Source organism: Geotrypetes seraphini, chromosome 6, assembly GCF_902459505.1.
Source record: "Geotrypetes seraphini chromosome 6, aGeoSer1.1, whole genome shotgun sequence".
In the NCBI taxonomy this organism is placed as follows: domain Eukaryota; kingdom Metazoa; phylum Chordata; class Amphibia; order Gymnophiona; family Dermophiidae; genus Geotrypetes; species Geotrypetes seraphini.
In genome coordinates this window covers 181,354,274-181,376,664 of record NC_047089.1, presented here as the reverse complement: position 1 = coordinate 181,376,664, position 22,391 = coordinate 181,354,274, and the positions used below count along the sequence as shown (strand labels likewise).

The window sequence follows — 22,391 nt, the reverse complement described above, 5'->3', positions numbered from 1 at the left end:
CCCCTAACCACGCCTACTTTTCAGGTAGGTGTCGCTATGCGGTATGCAGTATTCCGCATAAAACTTAAATGAATTGTTTAATTTTTAAAAAATAATTTTTAATGGCTGATCTGGCGGTATAAGAAATTTTAAATAAACTTGAAACTTGAAAACTTGTTACCATGCCACATGATTCAGACGGGAGATAACCAGAAAGACCCGTTTCAAGACTTCAAATTCACGCCCAGTAGCGTCTACAACGAACTATTGAGACTCAAAGTAAACAAAGCCAAGGGGCCGGACAACCTACACCTCAGGGTGCTCAGGGAGTTAAGTGAAGTCCTGGCGGAACCATTATCTGTGCTTTTCAACCTTTCCTTACGCACAGGAAAAGTCCCCTTGGACTGGAAAACTGCCAACGTAATCCCACTCTACAAAAAAGGCTGCAAAACAGAGACAGCAAACTACAGGCCAGTGAGTCTCACGTCTATAGTGTGTAAGCTCATGGAAACTCTGATCAAACAGAATCTTGACATAATCCTGGATGAAGGAAACCTACGTGATCCCCACCAACATGGGTTCACCCAGTGTAGATCCCGCCAGTCCAATCTTATTAGCTTTTTTGACTGGGTCACTAGACAACTGGATGCCGGAGAGTCACTGGATGTGGTATATTTGGACTTCAGCAAAGCATTTGATAGCGTCCCACATCGAAGGTTATTGAACAAGCTGAAATCGACAGGATTGGGGGACACTCTAACTACATGGGTTGGAGACTGGCTAAGTGGTAGACTACAGAGGGTAGTGGTGAACGGTACCCCATCAGAAGCGTCGGACGTGCTCAGTGGAGTGCAGCAGGGCTCGGTCTTGGGCCTGATTCTATTCAACTTATTCATAAGTGATATGACGCATGGACTTAGAGGAAAGGTATCACTGTTCGCCGATGACGCCAAAATTTGCAACATAGTAGGCAAAAGCTTGTTACCTGATAATATGACACAGGACCTACTGCTGCTGGAACGATGGTCAACGACTTGGCAGCTGGGCTTCAATGCTAAAAAATGCAAGGTAATGCACCTGGGCAAGAGAAATCCGCGCAGAACTTATGAACTAAATGGTGAGACCTTAGCTGCGACCACGGCAGAGCGTGATCTAGGGGTAATCATTAGTGACGACTTGAAAGCTGCCAATCAGGTGGAGAAGGCTTCCTCCAAGGCAAGACAAATGATGGGTTGTATCCGTAGAGGTTTTGTCAGCAGGAGACCTGAAGTCATCATGCCGTTATACAGATCCATGGTGCGGCCTCACTTGGAGTACTGTGTCCAATTCTGGAGACCACACTACCGTAAGGACATGCTGAGGATCGAGTCAGTTCAGCGAATGGCCACCAGGATGGTTTTGGGACTCAAGGATCTGACATACGAAGAAAGACTAAAAGAATTGCGGCTGTACTCACTTAAGTAACGAAGAGAGAGGGGAGACATGATTGAAACGTTCAAGTACATTACGGGTCGCATCGAGTCGGAAGATGATATCTTCTGTCTCGTGGGACCCTCGACCACCAGAGGGCACCCGCTGAAAATCAGGGGAGGGAAGTTTCATAGCGACTCCAGAAAGTACTTCTTCACCGAAAGAGTGGTAGATCATTGGAACAGACTCCCACTGCAGGTGATTGAGGCAAGCAACGTGACGGATTTTAAGAGAAAATGGGATGCTCACGTGGGATCTTTAAGGGAGTAAATTCAGGGGGGCGGGTACTTGAAATGGGCAGACTCGATGGGCTATGGCTCTTTTCTGCCACCATTTTCTATGTTTCTAAGCCAATTAAAAACGATTACATTTTGCACGGAATTCAGTTAAAACATTGCTAGATGTTCCCTAACCTAGGCACCATTTATAGAATTTCCTCCTAAGTTTGTACCTGAGGCAATGGAGGTATGTGACTTGCTGAAGATCTCAAGGAGCCGCAGTGGGATTTGAACCTCTCAGCCTACTGCTATAACCTTTGGGCTGTTCCTCCACAACTTTTTATGACAATTGGGAAAATATTTTTAGTTTAAATCCTTTTTTTAATTTTTTTTTATTAACAAATCCAAACTTATAGACAGTTGTAACACATATATGAGTACAAGAAAATTGAAAAAGGATACATATAAGTAGCAACTGGTACAGTGTCCTTGAACTCCAAATATACTCAGACTTTTGGAATATTCCCCACAAATCTCCTTCCAATTTATTCCCAGTGAAATACAACAAACTCACTAAAATTTCAACAAACAAACTACTTTTCCTAAATTTAACATTGTGCTTAATGACTTAGGCTACTGTCTATCTTAACCTCCCGTCCCCTTTTCCCCCCTTTAAATTTCAAAGAAGTCCTACAACTACCTCCTTTATGGATAGCATATGGTTCTGGACTCTTAGGATCCCACCATCCTAAAAAAAAATCCAATTCCTCCTCTCCCCTAAACCCCCCCCCCCCAAAAAAAAAAAAATTATTATAGAGCCATTACTTCTCCTCTTCTATGACTCTGGAAACCACCACCTCCATTTCTTTTTCCTACTATGCCCCCTCTGAAAATTCTTAACAAATTGTATTCTGTAATTCGCTACTTCTTTTAAAAGGGCCCCTATGAAATTCTAAACAAACTGTATATTGTAATACGCTGCATTTTTAAGATTCTGTATACTGTAAATTCACTGTCTATCTACATGTTGTAACTTGCTGATTGTCCAGCTCTCTTTGTTGTGAACCGCCTAGAAGTCGCACGATTGTGGCGGTATAGAAGAATAAAGTTATTATTATTATTATTCAGTACTAGACTGCGGGCTTTTGGAGACAGGGTTTGAATATACGCCTCCCAAAAGGCAAGAATGTGTTTTTGATGTTTTAAAGTAAACCAAGCAGATCTAGCTTCCCACAGCACGAGGACATGCAATTTATTCCTCCGATCCTAAAAGGATGGAGGAGAATCCTGCAGCCATTGAGCCCAGATACATTTCTTCCCTGTGGTATATGCTTTACTAACAAAAAGCTGGAATGGGAAAAGATTTTATGTAAAGATATTTTAATTATTATCTAAGAGAAAAGAGTTATAGAAGTAAAAGCATTGCAGAAGCTGATGTAAGAGGCACAGCTTTACTGCTTCCCTGTGGCAGATGAAGGTGCATCCTGAAAATGAGACATGGTATCCGGCTAGTTCATACTGGGGTGGCAACAGTAATAGATACAAGTGATGTATTGGGCTCCAGCCTTAGCTATCTGTGCCAGCATTTGGCTATTGAATCATTCTTGTAATCTGGTAGAATGCCCCTTCTCTAAGGGGGGACCTGATCCTGAGAAGATAACAGAAAGATAGATAGATTGCTTTTCATCTTGTTTTGTACAGGTATTGGGCGCCCTGTTCCTCCCATGTTGGCTGAGACATGGTCTCAGAGTGATCATCTCTCTATCTCTCGGACATTGTGTGGAGCTCTAGTCTTTCCAACCATTGCAAACCTGGTGGGCAGGCTGATGTTCCGTAAGGTAAACTCCAGCCTCCAGCGTACCGTCCTGGTGAGTATGCGCACAACCAATGCACAGAACATTGTATCTTAACAGTGCATGTGTAACCTCTGATCGATTTCACTAGGTCTTGTAGAAGTGGACCTCGGGTGCCTTCTGCTGCAAAGGACACGTTTCCATCTTCCTCGTATTTTACATCTGTGCAGCATCACTCAATAGCCAGTCCTGAACGTTGGAGTGCAAACATAGCAGCCAAAAGGCAGCAAAGGGGGTTAATTAACAAGGGTGTTGTAACAGTTGTTGTGTCTGAATTGCTTACAATGGCTGGGAGGGAACACTTGACCCTGCTGTTTAACCTCTGTTGCTATCCAGTTCTTTTGATTTCACTACTGGACTTATCCACCACCTATTGATGCAGTGGAAGATGTACAGTACTTGTAAGAATAGCCTTACTGGGTCCTTCTAACCCAGTATCCTGCTTCAGTGGCCAATCCAGGTCACAGGTATCTGGCAGAAACCCAAATAGTAGCAACATTGCGTGCTACTGATTCTAGGGCAAGCAGTGGCTACCCCATGTCTGTCTCGATAGCAGACTTTGGACTTTAATATTTTTTTAAACCCAGATATGATACACTGATACCACATCCTCTGGCAATGAGTTCCAGAGCTTAACTATTAGATGAGTGGAAAAAAAAATTATTCCTATTAGCCTTCTCATAACTATCTTTCATATCTTATTACCCCTATGCATTCGCAGAAGATTTTTAGCAAATGTTTTTACTTCAAAATTAGTGTTGTTGTTGTTTTCTTTATTCAAATACATCCAATATGATTGTGTTTCAGGTATAAAAACACTCTGAATCAGAGTTATTCTCTAAAAGGAGAAACCAAGGTTAGAGCCATTTATACATGCAATTAGTTGCCATTTTGTGAGACAGATTCCATCGGTGTGAGTCTGATTGGTGCGTGACTGGGGGTATGTCTGGAGCTTAATTGGTGTGGTTACAGTAGTGTGGTATGTTTGCTGGCTGTTGGCTGTCGGTCTGGCTGTGGGTGTGAGTGGGGATTGGGGTACTTATTTCCCAAAAGGTTATTGCAGCCTTGACTAATTATCCTGGGGGGGTGCCTTCTAGAGCATCAGTTCTGGTCCATGTCCTTGGAGATTATACTTACTATGCTACAAACTGTGATGATGCTGTCTTTCCTCTTGGGGCCTAGCATTTTCTGGGGGGTTTTCTTACTGCCTTTACTGGTTGTCTCTGTATTGCCCTTCCTGGCTTATTTATACTGTGATAGTTTGCATTGTTGCTGGTTCTTGTACCATGCCTTCTGTTTTCTCGTTATGGTTTTGGCTGCTTTATCAATAAAAATTATTTGAAAAAAAATAAGTTACTACATTATGAAGTAAGCTATTGAATGTCGGACATTCTATAATTATGCACAGAATGTCTTTACACTTGAAACACAATTGTGTTATATGTATATGAAGAAAGAAAATAGTACTTAACAGCATTAAGGGCCCCTTTTACAAAGACACAGTAGCAATACTGCCATGGTAAATGCACTGAAGCCCATTAATTTTCTATTGGCTTTGGCGCATTTACTGCAGCAGCATCACTACTGCAGCAGCTTTGTAAAAGGGGCCCTAAGGGGAGGAATTCATCAAGTAGTGTTAGGGCTTAACGCATGTTAATGGAACTAGTGCATACTAAATTCTAAGCCCATTTTATACCTATGGGTTTTTATTGTTTAATGCACATTAAGATGCATTAAACCCTAACTCTGCTTGATGATTCCTCCCTAATTGGATGTATATGAAGAAAGAAAACAGTACTTTAACATTAGTTATGAAGACAAAATTGTTTCTAAAAATCTTCTTCTGTGAATGGATTTGGTTCTGTGAATGGATTTGGGTAATAAGATATGAAAGATAATTATGAGAAGGCTAGTGCATGGGTGGTGTGTGCATGTATAATATATAAATGGATCTATGATTACAATTTATCCCAGACAGATGAAAAAATATGTCTTTTTCAGTTTGCCTTCTCCTTTTATCTCATCTCCCTCTATTTTCAAGCCTACCCCTTCCCCTGGCCCTCATTCTCTGTATCTTCACACCTCCTATATGGTCCTGCATCCCTCAAGTGAAATTATACCTCTTACATGGCCAAATGTCTCTCGCTTTTTCCTGAACTTTCACAGTATGCTTATACCTTCCTGGTACATAACATCTATCCTTCCTGCTGCCATAAATGGGAAAACACTGGAAAAGATCATTCTGGACTTCAGGTGATGTCACTAGGCTGCATGGCTGGCTAGAGTTTGAGCTCTGCCCATGTAAATCAGAAATATTCTGCACGAGAGTAGCGATTTTGCTCCCACCAGTACTTTTGCTATCTGAGGTATGTTTGATTTGATACTGTGCCCAACCATGCTGGAAAAAAAGAAACTTGATGATACCAAGCACTCTAATCGAGAGACTGAGAGGAGTGGCCTGTGCCATGTGCACGGTACACCTACTATGGCGGCCCATGAGTCAAATGAAAGTGCGTCAGCGCCTTGCCTCGATTACGAAATGCCGAAACATCCGCACTGGTTACTAAGGCTGACCTACAACACTGGGCAGCAGATCTTAAAAACAAATTTGCTGTGGTCAAAAGTCAGATTAAAGGGGCAGTATGCACCCTAAAAACAGAATCAGCCTGCAAGCAACCCTACTTGCACTTTATGCCTAAACTATGGAACCTCATCCCCCCATCTGTTGGAGCTGGACGACCTATGGTACTTTAGGAAGGCCATGAAAACCTTCCTATATGATCTCGGATAAACTAACTATGAAAAGACCAAGCCTGAAAGATCTTGGATAAACTCATCAACTAAGCCATAGCACTAAGTTCCTCACCAAAGCATGTATAGTTAATTAGAGTCTCGGATGTTTATATCTACTACAGCATGTATAGTTAATGTATAGTACATGTTCTCCATTCACCATAACTCGGTCATTGTACCACTAGCTTTCCAAACATATCTTTGTCCATTTTGTCTTGACTATGCTGTGTATGTACTCCTGTTACTTGTTCTCGGCTCTTTTGTGAGGACGGACTAAATAAATAAATTTTGCAGACTTCTTGGGATGAGTGGAAGATACTGAAAGGAGAATCGGGGCGCATGAAGATATGGTTCAAGATCTGCAAACTCATTACACTGATGCTCAGCGAGATCTGAAGGACTGAATTTCAAGGATTGAAGACATGGAAAATTGATCCCAGAGAAATAATGTTCACATAAGGGGTATTCCTGATATGGAGGAGAGTGGAGTTGCTGAAAAGGTGGTGCAAGCTATCTACATGCATATTTTGAGTTCAGACAGTGAAGGGCCGCATGCTTCTTTCCTCCCAAGGTGGATTAGGTGCATAGGGCACTAGGCCCCAAGCGTGGAGATTTCCCTAAAGATATAATTGCGTGTCTACATAACTAAATACTTTTGCTGCGGAAAGCTAGAGAGAAGGGAATGATCAGCTAGAACAACCATAATGTGGAAATCTTTCAGGACTTATCTATCACCTTACAGAGGAGGAGATAATTTTAGCTATGATCTATGATCCAGAAATATCAAAGAAAAGACAATTTAATCATGTATTTGTAATAGGTATAACTAATGGGCAGACTGGATGGACTGTTCAGGTCTTTATCTGCTGTCATTTACTATGTTATATGTTATGTTATCCAGTTATAGCGATACTCATGCAGAAATCTCTCAGATATTGATGGCTTGTACTATCAGTAGGGCACAAAAAAGAGTAACTGTACTTCAAGAGGTGTGAGATCTGCTTTGCAAAGAAGGGCTGATTACATCGGAGGACCCTACCCAGCGCAGATCGACAGCCCAAAATTTGGAGAAATTTTGGTGGCAAGCAACACCACAGCGACCTCGGTCCACTTCAACAAGAGGCTCAAAGGGCCCGAAAATGGCCTGATTGATTTTGAGGTCCTGCTTGGTAGATATTACCTATGGACTGCAATGTGAGACATATGCAGTGCAGAGTATACTTTGGAGTCAGAATGAATTGGGTATGAGTGGACTGGTTTGGGGAATTATAGGGGATAGTATGAATGTGGGGAGCAGATGTCAATTGGAGGGGAAGGAATGCTTTGGGTATGTGGCATTTAGGCCATGAGGGCATTACACGAAGTCATGGTGGGAAATAGAGGTGGTTGGATGTGAGGCATGGAGGTGGGGTGGGATGGGGATTTGGAGGGGGAGCGACTTGGAGTTGGGTACTTATTGTGTTGTGGGATATTATATATATGTTCATTGGGACATCGAAAGGAGTTAATCTTTATGCTCTAGATCAGTGTTTTTCAACCTTTTTTGGGCAAAGGCACACTTGTTTCATGAAAAAAATCACGAGGCACACCACCATTAGAAAATGTTAAAAAATTTAACTCTGTGCCTATATTGACTATATATAAAATAATTCTCTTGAATAGGAATCAAATAAACACAAAGAAAGTATTTTATAATTACTTTATTATGAAATATTAAGTAAACAGAATAGTGAAAAATTATAAAATACTTTATTCAGTGCGAAACCTGGGCCTGTTTGGCTGAACACAAAGCTGATATTCTGGCTGGAATCGAAGAAAGACACACACGTAGCTCTTCGTCAACAGCCGTTCCCTTCACCGCCCCATCACCGTCACCGCCATCCCTTTCACCGCCCCGTCACCGCCACTGCCATCCCATTCACCGCCCCGTCACCGTCCCCGCTGCATCCATATAAGCCTTAGTACTGTAATATTTAGCTTATTCCTTTCTTATAAATCAAAGTTCCTGCTGCTGAACTAGAGAAAGAGATGTTCAGCTGGCAGGGCTTTGTTTATAAATTTTTATCAACACAACTAATATACTATTTTATCCTAAAGCAAAAAATAAATAAATAAATATAATTTTTTTTTCTACCTTTGTTGTCTGGTTTCTGCTTTCCACATCTTCTCATTCAATTCCTTCCATCCAATGTGTGTCTTCCATTTGCTGTTACTGTGCCTCTCCCTTCACCCCCCCCCCCAATTGGTCTAGCACCCATCTTCTTCCCTCCGCTCCCCCATAGTCTGGCATCTGTCTTCTTCCCACTCTGTCTTCCACATTTCCCTTCGGGGTCTGTTCCTCTCCACCCTCCTTCAATGTCTGTCCTATTCCTTTCTACCACCACCCTTCCCTCCCTCCTTTACCATCTGTTCCTTTCTACTACCCTTCAGCTCCTCTCACGTGGCTTATCTATCTACCTTCCTCCCTCTTATTTTCATGGCACGTTACAATGTAATTTGTGCAAGCCACTGGAGCCTGCGAGCTCGGTCCCTGTCCCATCCCCACAAACCATCTCGCTTCTGTGCTCCTATTTACTCCATTTCTAATATCTCCCCTATGTATCTGTCATTGCCCCCCCCCCCCTGTGTCCATATACCATCCCCATGGCATGTACCCTTTATGTCTCTGTCCCTATGCCCCATGCACATAATTTCCCCTCTTTCTGTTACCTTCCTGTGTCCAGATTTCCCCTATCTTCCTCTTCCATACCAGTGTGTCTCTTCTTTTCAACCCCATCTAGCTTTTTTCCCTCTTTCTTCCCCCCCCCCTGCTTCTAGCATCTGGCTCACCTGCCTGTCCTTCCCTTTCTTTCCTGCTGTGGGTTTTTCTTTCCGTCTTCATCCCCTTGGCCCAGAATCCTTTTCCCTTTCACTCCCTCCTTCCAATTTGAGCCGGGAACACGAGCGATCGCACGGTCCCCGCAGCCACCACTCGCCTGCCCAATCGATCCTACTGTTTAGCCAGCTCTCTCCCTTCGCCTCACCTTAGTTTGTAGGTTTTGTTTTTCGGCGACATGCACGCTTTCCCAAAGAGCCGCGCATGCGCGGCTGCTCAGTATTCAATCTTCTGCTCTGCTGCAACTTCCTGTTTCCGGTTGCGTCAGAGCAGAAGATCGAAACTGAACAGCAGCGGGGACCGGGGGAGTCTCATGGGAGCGCGTGCGGGACCCGGCCTGAGGCCTAATCAGCGTCTGCACCGTACGGCACACCAGGCAACATGTGTGCCGCGGAACAGAGGTTGAAAAACACTGCTCTAGATGGTAGTCACAAGGAGAGGAAATGCTAATATTTTGCAGTTTTAATGTGACAGGGTTAAATCTACCATAGAGAGTTGCGCGGGGACAGAAATGCCGCCCGTCCCCGCCAAGATCCTCTCCGTCCCCATCCATCCCCGCAAGGAATTACCTCCATTCCCACCCATCCCCATAAAAAGCAGCAATTACTTCTGACAGGATCATCAATTCCACAGTTTCTTTTGTGTTTGCGCTGCTGTTTTCCTTGTGGAATCTCTTTGGTGGAACCCTTTTTTTGTTTTCTGTTCAGATAATTAACTTATAAACCCCCTCTTTTACTAAGGCTGACGTGTCCAATATATTATATGGACGAACCCTGCTTCCAAAGCCTTCCATCCCCATGGGAGTCCCGTTGGCTAGAGGGGGGTCCCCGTGGGAGTCCCGTGGGCCAGAGGGAGGTCCCCTGGGAGTCCCGTGGGTTAGGGGGGATTCCCACGGGACCCGCGCAGACCCCGTTCCCGTGCAGACCTCTAATCTACCATGGAAAAGACAACTGTTTTTCAAAGAATTGAAATGATTACAGGTGAATATTGGGTTCATAAAAGAAACTCATTTTCTGAGAGCAAGGGAGAAGTTATTTAATGTGAGGGAATATCCAGTATCTAGCTGGGTATCAAATAAAAGGGAACTGGTGGGGATTGTGTTTGCCAAGCATCTTAAAGTAATTACTGAACGGGAATGGAAAGATGAGGGTGGTAGATGGGTTATTTGGATGGGTAGCCTGAATGGAGTCAGTAATTTTAGTGAATTTATATGTTCCTAATACCAAAAAGGCTCTCTTCTGGATTCAGTTTTGACTAAATTACTTGATGATATAGTGGGGCAACTTATAGTGGGTGGAGACTTCAACTTAGTAGCAGATCCTCATATGGATAGAAAGGGAGGGAGTGAAGAATGTTTAAAGTATGGAAGAGGTTAAATAATTTTTTTTGATATTCTGAATGTAGTGGATTTAAACTGGAGCACCTTAATCAAAAATTCTTTGAATCTGGTAATCGAGCAGGGAAGCTTTTGGTGCATAGATTGGTTTTAACAAATTTTCAATCTAATATCATGTCCATACAGGATAAAAAGGGGGCACTTCTCTTGAATGACGAACAGATTCAGCAGCGGGGAACTGAATCTGATATTCATAATTATTTGAATGAGCTACATATTTCTGGTCTGTCGGATTCAGTACGGTTCCTTCTTGATCAGGATATTACGGTTGCAGAAGTCCAGCAGGTCATCAGAGATCTTAAGCCTGAAAAGTCCCCTGGGTTAGATGGGATTACAGGACCTTTTTTTTTTTTTATAAGAAACTTGGCTCCCTGGTTACTCCCTTATTAGTACGATTTATATTTATATATAATTCCCTACAGAATGGAGAGCAATTGCCTTATTATATGAGACTGGCCAGAATTATTATACTTCCAAAACTGGGGAAGGATATATCGCAATGTGGCAGCTATATCTCTTCTATCCCTATATCTCTTCTAGGGATTGATACTAAGATTTTGGCACGCGTGTTGACTGATAGACTTTTGTTTCATATGCCTTCACTGATGCACCTGGGCCAGGTGGGATTTATTGGAGGCCGTCAGACGGCTGATGGGATCAGACGAGTCCTTAACCTGGTCTGGCAGGCTTGATTTAATAGATCTTCTTGGGTAGCTGTTGCGGTGGACGCGGAAAAGGCATTTGACCGGGTCAATTGGAAGTTTATGACATGTGGGACTGGGGGAACGATTTGTTTCATGGATACTCTCTTTATATAATACTCCTCTGGCTTGTGTCAAGGTCAATGGGGTTTGTTCCTCAGTCTTCGAATTGCAGAAAAGAACAAGGCAGGGGTGCCTGCTCTCCCCAATACTCTTTGCCCTTGTCATAGAGCCTCTTGCCCAGAAGATTTGACAGACAACTTCTATTAGGGGTCTTTCAGCTGGTGGCGTGGAACATAAGTTGTCCAGAGCCTCTTGCCCAGAAGATTTGATAGACAACTTCTATTAGGGGTCTTTCAGCTGGTGGCGTGGAACATAAGTTGTCCTTATTTGCAAATGACATTCTGGCTATCATTGAGGGATCGGAATCCTTATTAATAGCTTTTAAGGAGCAAATGAGCATGTATGGATATCTATCTGGGTTTAAAGCCAATCTGGCTAAGACAGATTCTGAATATATCAGTCCCGGAGAGTGCAGTGGCAGTATTACAGAAGAAACTTCCATTTAGGTGGATAAAAGGGCCTATTGGATACCTGGGTATTCAGTTAGGAGTGGATGAGACAACATTGTTTAAGGACAATTATAGTCCTCTCACTACTAATGTAACTAGAAATTTTGACTGATGGGATAAGCTTTATCTGTCATGGATGGGGCAGATGGAAGCAGTATGGATGATGGTGCTCCCGCAATTCCTTTATCTGTTCCAAGCTTTGCCTATTGAAGTTCCCATGCATGTTTTTAAAAATTGCATCTGATTATGTTCCATTTTATATGTGGTGGTATAGCCTGTAGGGCTATGTTTAAATTTAAAACAGAGGGAGGACTAGGCATTCCCAACTTAGAAAATTATTATAGAGCAGCTCAAATCCAGGTCATTTGCTACTGTTGAACTTTGGGTAGAAGTAGAAAAGGGGGGACACTTCTGTAGTGAGGAGGATTCAAACGTTGCGCTATTTACCATGGGTGGGGTTACATGGAGGAGAAATCTCAACAATTAATAACCTGTTTATCAAATCTACTTTAAACTTCTGGGGGAGTGTTAAAGATAAATTAGTGAAGCCTGGGGGGGGGATATTTCCTTTTACCTCTACTGCAGGGGTGTCCAATGTCGGTCCTCGAGGGCCGCAGTCCAGTCGGGTTTTCAGGATTTCCCCAATGAATATGCATTGAAAGCAGTGCATACAAAGAGATCTCATGCATATTCATTGGGGAAATCCTGAAAACCCGACTGGACTGCGGCCCTTGAGGACCGACATTGGACACCCCTGCTCTACTGCATGCACAGAACTTCCAACCTGGGAGGAGCGAGGTGGGGTTATTTCGACGATGGAAAAGACAGGGCTTATCCTTTTTTGGTCAGTTTATAGAAGACTATAGAGTCCGAGATTTCCCGGATCTCTGTGCTCAATATGATTTATCATCCAGAGACATCTTCCCTTACCTACAAGTAAAAAATTTCATTCAACGTAGTAAATTATCCATGGCTTGTGCTTTTGAGCTCTTGGAGTATGAGCGCTCTCTGGGAAGGATGGTGCAGAGGGAATGTATATCTCGGCTATATAAATTACAAGGAGGTTTGGGCAATAAGACTTCCTATATGTTAGCATGGGAAGAGGATCTGGGTAGGGTTCTCACCATAAAAGAGCAGGACTATATCTCCTTACGGCTGCACCGTGTTGCTTATGCTCCTATGTTAGTTGAAAATGCCTTAAAATGTTAATAAGGTGGCATATTCCCCTGCTTTGCTGCACAAGATGTACCCCAAGGCGAGTAATAAATGTTGGCAACACTGTGGACTGCCAGGGACATTTTTCCATATGTGGTGAGATTGTCCTTTCCTACAAAGATACTGGGATCAGGTGTTTAGTTATGAAAGTAAACTGGTGAATTATCAGTTACCCAAAGATGCTACAACCATGCTACTGGGAGTGTGAGTCGAGGCTCTACCTACCGCCCAAGACTGGATGCTGATGCTTGCTTTTATAGCTGCAAAATTGGTAGTGGCACAACAGTGGAGAAGTTCTTCACCTCCAACTCTTGATCAACTGTGAGACTGCTTGGTGTGGTATGTAATCATTTTCGATTAACTGCCCTCATGACATGTAACTAGTCTCATTTCCTGAATATTTGGGGCATTACCTGGAAGTAGAAGGATCTTGGGCAAATATCTCCATGTAAGGAGTTGTAATGTCTTCCTGCTGATGGGTATTTAGTTTCTGTGATATACCTTGGGTTAGATATTGATGGGCTGATATATTTTGGGTTTTCTATGTGTGATTGGGGAGGGGGATGTTGGGAGTCCTCCTGATGTTCTGATGTCTTGACTTCTGGTTATATGTTATACAGGATTTTGTTAGGGAGCTATCCCAGTTAGGGGGGAGGGATATATAATTATGATTATTTGACAGTGTTACTATATTATTGGGGTTGGGTGCTTTGATTGCCCTTGTGAACTGTTTTCTTTCCTCTGTTGGATATGTTGTATTATCCCAGGACAAGCAGGCAGCATATTCCTGACTGATGGGTGACGGCACCGACGGAGTCCCGGTATGGACAATTTTAGAGTGATTGCATTCTAAGAACTTAGAAAGTTCTAGTTAGGCCGCACCGCGCATGCGCGAGTGCCTTCCCGCCCGACGAAGGCACGCGGTCCCCAGTTTCTTAGTTTCCGCGGAGCTAAGAAGACGCGTGTTTCCAACGGCTGTTGGACTCTCTTTTTTCCCCTTCCCGCTCGCGTAATTTTTCTTGTGAATTTATTCACTTTTTGTTCTTTTCTTATTTTCTTAAAAAAAAAAAAAAAAAAAAAAGTCTATTTTTTGGATTTTTTTCGGTCGGCCCCGGCAGGGCCTGTTGGCACCATCGAAGCCTCGGGCTTCGATTTTGCTACTGCCGTTTTTCCCTTCATGCCCCCTTCACCGGGTTTTAAGAAGTGTCAGCGGTGTGCACGCCCTATTTCCTTATCCGACCCGCACAAGTGATGCCTTCAGTGTTTGGGTCCGGACCATAGGGCAGAAACGTGCACCCACTGTAGTTCTCTTCAAAAGAGAACTTTGAAGAACCGCCAAATTCAGCAGCGGATTCTGTTCGGTGCCGCGATGGAAGTTCCACCGGCGTTGACTCCGGCGACCAAATCGGCACCGGTGGTTTCGACACCGCAAGAGGTCTCTTCGGTGTTGCACCCTTCAGGTAAGCCGGCTAAGACGCCATCCCCTTCTGTCCTTGGCCCGCCAGTCGAATAAGCAGTGAGCCAAGTCCTGCAGACTGAGCGCCGGCCCCGCAAACGCTCCGCTCCTATAGAAGTCACTGCCTCTTCATCGGCATCGACTTCGCCTGAGCGTCGAGCGGCACCACAGGTACCGAGCAAGAGAAAAGCGGTACCGGTGCCATCAGGACCGTCTCTGGATGAGCGTATAGCCTCCATCCTTCAGGTCCAGCTTAAGGAGCAATTGCAACACCTGCTCCCGGCTCTGCTAACTCCGAACCTTCCGGTGTCTGTACCCACTGAGCCTGCGGTACCGATATTCAACCAGCCTATGTTATCGGCATCGACGCTATCGGCACCGCTTAAATCTGCCTCTTCCATTTCCATGCCTGTGTTATCGGCGGAGCCGAAGTCTGTTCGACGTACGGCTCACTCGGCCTCTGATCCGGTACCGCTCTCTGACACCCGTCCCGTGTTACAGTCACCGGGTACGGTGTCGATGCGTTCAGGCAAATCAGTACGCAACACCAAGCATACCGAATCCTCTACTCCTTCATCTCAGGGCCGTCTCCCATCGGTACGGGACCCTGATTTATGGGATGACTCTGATGATCCCCTCGGTACCGAGGAGGATTTTTCATCGGATGAGGCTGACCCATCGGTGCAGGATCCTGCTAGTAAGCCAGAGCACTCTTCCTTCACTAAATTTCTGAGGGAGATGTCAGACACCCTTTCTCTCCCCCCCTTGGAGTCTGATTTTAAAAAGTCAAAAGCGTTCCTAGAGGCTTTGGACTTTGACCAACCTCCCAAAGAATTTTTAAAGTTACCCCTTCATGATATCTTACGGGAAACTTTTTACAAAAATTTGGAAACTCCTCTTACTATTCCAGGAGCTCCAAGAAAATTGGAATCACTTTATAAAGTTATTCCTATCCCAGGGTTTGACAAACCTCAGCTTCCACATGAATCTCTGCTGGTGGAGTCAACCCTCAAAAAATCTGCAGGCTCTAGTGTATATGCCTCTGTCCCTCCTGGCAGAGAAGGCAAGGCCATGGATAAATTTGGTAAACGACTCTACCAAAATGCTAAGTTGGCCAACCGTTCAGGTAACTATGCGTTTCACTTTTCCTTTTACCTGAAACATCTTATCCAGCAGATGGCCTCTTTTGAAAAATATATTCCTGACCGCAAGCTTTCTGCTTTTCAACAATGCACTGCCAGTCTCTTGCAACTCAGGAAGTTTATGGTCCGTTCCATCTATGACACTTTTGAACTGACCTCCCGAGCTACTGCTATGGCTGTAGCGATGAGACGATTGGCCTGGCTTCGCGTCTCAGACCTTGATGTGAACCACCAGGACCGCCTAGCTAATGCTCCCTGCCTGGGTGATGAGCTGTTTGGAGAATCTCTAGATTCCACCACTCAGAAGCTTTCTGTTCATGAGACGAGGTGGGATACTTTATTGAAAACCAAAAAGAAACCCCCTCCTCCTCGTCCTTTCAGGCAGCAGACGTCCTATCAGAGGCGTTTTTCTGCTCGGCCGATTCAGCCTCATCCTCCTCAGCCTCGGAGGCAGAGGCAGCAACAACAACAGGCTCTCCAACAACAGCCGCATGCCATGAAGCCTGTTGCTCAGCCTAAACCGACTCAGCCCTTTTGACTCGCTTCTCCAGAGCATTGCCAGTCTTCCTCCCTCATGTCCTCTTCCGCAACCTATAGGAGGTCGACTAAACATTTTTCTAACTCGATGGGAAGTTATCACCACCGTCCAGTGGGTGCTCTCTATCATAGCCCACGGCTACTCCCTCAATTTTCAGACTCCTCCGCCGTTAGGCCTGCCAAAAGAGTCTGCTTCCAACAAGTCTCAGTCCCTCCTTCTAGCTCAAGAGGTTCAATCCCTCCTTCTTCTCAACGCCATCGAAGAAGTTCCTCAAGATCAGAGAGGTCAGGGATTTTACTCCCGGTACTTTTTAGTTCCCAAAAAGACCGGAAACCTCAGACCTATATTAGATCTCAGAGATCTCAACAAATGCTTGGTCAAGGAGAAGTTCAAAATGCTTTCTCTTGCCACCCTCTACCCTCTCCTCTCTCAGGGCGACTGGCTATGCTCCATCGATCTAAAAGAGGCTTACACACATATTCCTATCCATCTGGCGTCCAGGCAATATCTACGCTTTCTCATCAATCAAAACCATTATCAGTACAAGGTGCTACCCTTCGGTCTGGCCTCCTCTCCCAGGGTATTCACCAAGTGTCTGATTGTAGTAGCGGCCTATCTCCGCTCTCACAATTTTCAAGTCTTCCCTTACTTGGACGACTGGCTGATCAAGGCTCACTCTCCTCAGGCGGTTCTGCTTGCCACCAGCCAGACCATTCACTTCCTTCGACTATTGGGTTTCGAAATCAATCTACCCAAGTCGCACCTCATTCCAACCCAGCGACTTCAATTCATTGGAGCCATTCTGGACACTGTTCTGATGCGGGCGTTCCTTCCATCCAACCGCCTTCAGACCATCCTTCATCTCTGTCGACAGGTGTTTCAACAGATTACTATTTCTGCGAATCACATGATGGTGCTATTGGGGCACATGTCTTCCACAGTACATGTCACCCCCTTCGCACGTCTCCACCTGCGTACTCCTCAATGGACCTTAGCGAACCAGTGGTCCCAAGCGACGGATCCTTGTTCACAACACATATCTGTGACCTCGTCTCTTCGACAGTCTCTTCTTTGGTGGTTGACATCTTCAAATCTATCCAGAGGTCTGCTGTTCCATCTACCTCCTCATCAACTAGTCATCACCACAGATTCCTCCCCCTATGCCTGGGGAGCTCACTTGAACGAGTTCCAAACTCAGGGGTTTTGGACTACCCAGGAACAGAAACACCACATCAATTTCCTGGAACTCCGAGCGATGTTTTATGCCCTCAAGGCGTTTCAACATCTTCTCTTTCCTCAAGTACTACTCATTTGCACAGACAATCAAGTTGCAATGTACTACATCAACAAACAGGGAGGGACGGGCTCTCGCCTGTTATGTCAGGAAGCCCAACGGATTTGGTCTTGGGCCACAGCTCGTCACTTATTCCTGAAGGCTGTCTACATTCAAGGGGAAAAGAATTCCTTAGCGGACAATCTCAGCAGAATTCTCCAACCTCACGAATGGATTCTCGATCCCATGACTCTTCAGTCCATTTTCGCTCAATGGGGCACTCCTCAAGTGGACCTTTTTGCAGCTCCTCACAATCATCAGCTGCCCCTGTTTTGCTCCAGACTCTACTCTCCTCATCGTCTGGCGCCCGATGCATTTCTCCTGGATTGGACCAATCTCTTCCTATATGCATTTCCCCCTCTACCGCTCCTGCTGCGGACTTTGTTCAAGCTCAAGAGGGAACGAGCCACCATGATTCTCATCGCTCCACGGTGGCCCAGGCAACATTGGTTCTCCCTTCTACTTCAACTCAGTTACAGGGAACCCATACTTCTTCCACTGTTTCCTTCTCTGCTTACTCAGCATCAGCAGACACTACTGCATCCCAACTTACAGTCTCTGCACCTGACAGCTTGGTTTCTCTCGGGCTGACTTTGGCTCATTCACTCCTTTCTCAGCCTGTCCGTTCTATCATTGATGCTTCCAGGAAACCGGCCATTCTTCAGTGTTATCAACGGAAGTGGTCTTGGTTTTCTTCCTGGTGCCTCTTACATCACCATAATCCCATGTCTCTAGCAGTGGGACTGGTGTTGGACTATCTTCTTTCCTTGTCTGACTCTGGCCTCAAATCCACTTCTATCAGAGTTCATCTTAGTGCCATTGCTGCCTTCCATGAGCCAGTTCATGGAAAACCCCTCTCAGCTCATCCTTTGGTTTCTAGATTCATGAGGGGCCTTTTCAATGTGAAACCACCTCTCAAGCCCCCTCCTGTGGTTTGGGATCTCAATGTGGTTCTTTCCGCTTTAATGAAGCCTCCTTTTGAACCTTTGGCCACAGCACATTTCAAATTTCTTACTTGGAAAGTGGTCTTCCTAATAGCTCTCATTTCTGCCAGGAGAGTTAGTGAGTTGCATGCACTAGTGGCCGATCCACCTTTCACTGTTTTTCACCATGATAAGATGGTTCTCCGTACACATCCAAAGTTTCTCCCTAAGGTTGTGTCTGCCTTTCATCTTAATCAGTCCATTGTCCTACCTGTATTTTTTCCAAAGCCTCATTCTCATCCAGGTGAACAGGCTTTGCATACCTTGGACTGTAAACGTGCTTTGGCTTACTATCTTGAACGCACGAAACCTCACAGATCATCTCCTCAACTGTTTTTGTCTTTTGATCCAAATAAGTTGGGTCATCCTGTATCTAAATGCACCCTATCCAATTGGCTTGCTGCTTGCGTTTCATTCTGTTATGCTCAGTCGGGTCTGACACTGGAAGGTTCTGTCACGGGCCACAAAGTTAGAGCTATGGCAGCATCTGTAGCTTTCCTCCGTTCCACTCCTATTGAGGAAATCTGCAAGGCTGCTACTTGGTCCTCAGTTCATACTTTCACATCTCACTATTGTCTGGACGCATTCTCCAGACGGGATGGACACTTCGGCCAATCTGTGTTGCAAAATTTGTTTTCCTAATGGCCAACCTTCCCTCCATCCCTCTTTTTGTTAGCTTGGAGGTCACCCATCAGTCAAGAATATGCTGCCTGCTTGTCCTGGGATAAAGCACAGTTACTTACCGTAACAATTGTTATCCAGGGACAGCAGGCAGATATTCTTGCGTCCCTCCCACCTCCCCGGGTTGGCTTCTTAGCTGGCTTATCCTAACTGGGGACCGCGCGCCTTCGTCGGGCGGGAAGGCACTCGTGCACGCGCAGTGCGGCCTAACTAGAACTTTCTAAGTTCTTAGAGTGCAATCACTCTAAAATTGTCCGTACTGGGGCTCCGTCGGTGCCGTCACCCATCAGTCAAGAATATCTGCCTGCTGTCCCTGGATAACACCTGTTACGGTAAGTAACTGTGCTTTAATGGATATGTATACTGTTGAATATAAATAAACAATTACAAAAAAAAAAAGGAAAAGGCATTCTAACTATAATTTATTTCCCTGACACCAAAAGATTTCTTATCCCTGGTAATACTCTATGCTCCTTCTTGTGTCCTCTATGTTAGATGTGCATGCATCAATTCTCCTGAAGTAGTATCACTATGAAACTTTCCAGTTGTGGATTGATTTAGGGATGTGTCTGTGACCTCTTGCCTTGCCCTTCTTAAAACTACTCTAGTTCCCTGATACTTTTCCTGGCTTTCTCAGAACATGGAACCTTGTTAGAGGTGGAATCGTAAGCCTTAGCCCATTTCAGGGTCCAGCTGCCACCTTAGATGACCCTCATTTTGTGATCTGGGCTGTGACTTTTATTTCTGTGAAACATTAATGCCTATGCGCCAAATGCTAGGATTTGCAATGTGTATTGGTTACCCTGGGCATTTAACTTATCCTGTTCTATATGCAGGTTTTGCAAAATGGTTTTCAGTAGTGAGCCAAGTTGTTGTTTTGTTTTGTTCTGGTTTTTTGTTTTTATTGGAAAAACTTTCTATTAAAAAACTTGAAGATAGAAAATATAAACAGAAGAACATTAGAAAACATTTTTTTCCTCTTACGAACAACAAAATCATCTGAGAAACAGCTAAATTGTTTTTTTTTTATTCTGAAAAATGCATGAAGTAGCAAAGAACTGAGAGATGTGCAAGTGGGTGATGGTTATCTCGGAATTACCTAAATAGAAAGTAGGATGGTATAGTATCACAGAGGTGAGTTATCTACCGTGTTTCCCTGAAAATAAGCCCTAGCATGATTTTCAGGGTAGGTCTTAATATAAGCCCTACCCCCAAAATAAGCAGGGCAGGATTAATTCGTCGAGGGCCCCTAGGCACTCATGTACACTGGGACCCCTGCCCCGCCCCACCCCCACCATGCGCCCAGGCGGAAACAGGAAGCTTTGGGCAAGCAGCACCGCTTGCACAATTACAGTTCCCGTTGCCTTTCTTACCCGCATTGCTTGCTTGTCTTACTTTCTGTCGATGGGGGGGCTGCGTTGCCTTTCGGGGGGGCCCACATTGCTGATCGATGCTGGAGGGGCCCATCGCCATTTGGAAGAAACAATGTTGATGCACTCCTTCATCGGGCCCCCCTGACCATTTCAGGCCCTAGGCACATGCCTACTTGGCCTATTGGTTAATCCTGCCCTGAAATAAGCCCTATTTTTGGGGTAGCGGAAAGCAAAATAAAAGTCCACTGCTGGTGCTGGGATCTTCCTAAATGCCGCAGCAGACCCTTCCATCTCTCCCTCCCCACGCCGACCACGAGAGTGACATATCATTACCTACTTCTAAAAGGCAGCATCTAAACGGGCTTCTTCGGGCCTTCTCATATCGAGGCGTCCCTCTGCCGCATCACTAATGATGTCATCAGCAATGTGGCAGTGGAATGTCCCAACATGAGAAGGCCCAAAGCAGCCCGTTTAGATTGCTGCCGCAACGTTGCCTTTTGGAAGTAGGTCAATGATATGTCAGTCTCGTGGTCGTCGTGGGGAGGGAGAGATGGAAGGGTCGGTGGGGGTTCGGCTGCATGACAGGGGGGTAGAAAGATGCTGTTGGTTTGTGGTTGGGCAATTTCCCCCAAAATAAGACCCAGTGCATTTTTGGGGCCCCAAAATAATATAAGATAGTGTCTTATTTTGGGGGAAACACGGTAGCAAACAGATAGTAAGGACTGTTTCTTTTGTTTAATTTCCTTTAATTCTATCGCAAGCTCAATAGAGGCACAGCTTTAAATCAAGTAATTTTCATGGCAAAATCATTAGTAACACTACTCCTTTAATAACATTTTTTGCAGGTTTATTAGAAATGTGACTTTGGGGATTGTTTCCTCTCTGCTGAAATAATGATGTATACCAGGGGTGTCCAACCTTTTGGCTTCCCTGGGCCGCAATGGCCCAAAAAAATGTTTCTGGGGCCGCACAAACGCTGCAGCAAGACAGAGGAGGGAGCCGGCAAGACGGTAAACACCCAGGGGCAGCAGAGGAAAACACTGCATCGCCCTCGACCAGAGCCGCACAAAATACTTCACTGGGACGCATGTGGCCCTTGGGCCGCAAGTTGGACACCCCTGATGTATACCTTCTATACAAAATTTGTTGTATGAATATTCTGGAACAGACAATTTCACTGTTTTGTCCTAAATACATAGCAAATCATTTGGTTTATAATTCTCAGCTACAGGAGACCATGTTTGATCAGTTCCTGGTCTTCTGCCCAAACACCGTTGAGCATCTGAAGGGTAGTTTAAAGTTTTCGTGTTGTGGCCCTAAGAGCAGCAGCAGGAGCAGTTTCTTCTATCTACCTGTAGTATGTTACACCTCCTCTCTGAAGAATGGTTGCTCTAGTTGTGAGATTTTGGAATGTCATTCAGCTAGTGATATGGCTGCTACAAGTTTTTACAGACTCGGTTTTGGCTCACGCTTGCTTTTGTTTTGGGTTTCCAGGAGTCCATCACAGACGAGGCTGGCTTATCAGATTTATGTGTTTATTTAGTTAGTTTTATAGCTCATCCTCTGCTGGAGCCCAGAACGGGTTACAAGGATATGTACACAGAAGTTTTCAGGATCTAGAATACACATGCTACAAGTTCAATAACAAGCTACAGGATCAGTGCACAAGTGTTACAGAAAATTGGGACGGGTTTTGATAACACATGCTATGGGGAAACAAAGAACACACCTGCTTTAGTGAATCTAAGAGTATACAAGCTATATAGTCTCAGAATGGTATCTACATGGCTGTAGTAGATAAGAGATGTACGGC

The 22,391-nt window shown here is 44.7% G+C and overlaps 1 protein-coding gene across 2 annotated transcripts in view; it reads left to right on the top strand.

Annotated features, from left to right (window-relative positions):
- LOC117362688 (E3 ubiquitin-protein ligase MARCH5-like) overlaps positions 1-22,391 on the top strand; it is a 50,284-nt gene that overhangs the window by 24,640 nt on the left and 3,253 nt on the right. For both annotated transcript variants that reach the window (XM_033949492.1, XM_033949493.1), the window contains one exon: positions 3,369-3,535. In XM_033949492.1, the coding sequence (XP_033805383.1) occupies positions 3,369-3,535 (167 nt within the window). The remainder of the gene's footprint in view (positions 1-3,368; positions 3,536-22,391) is intronic.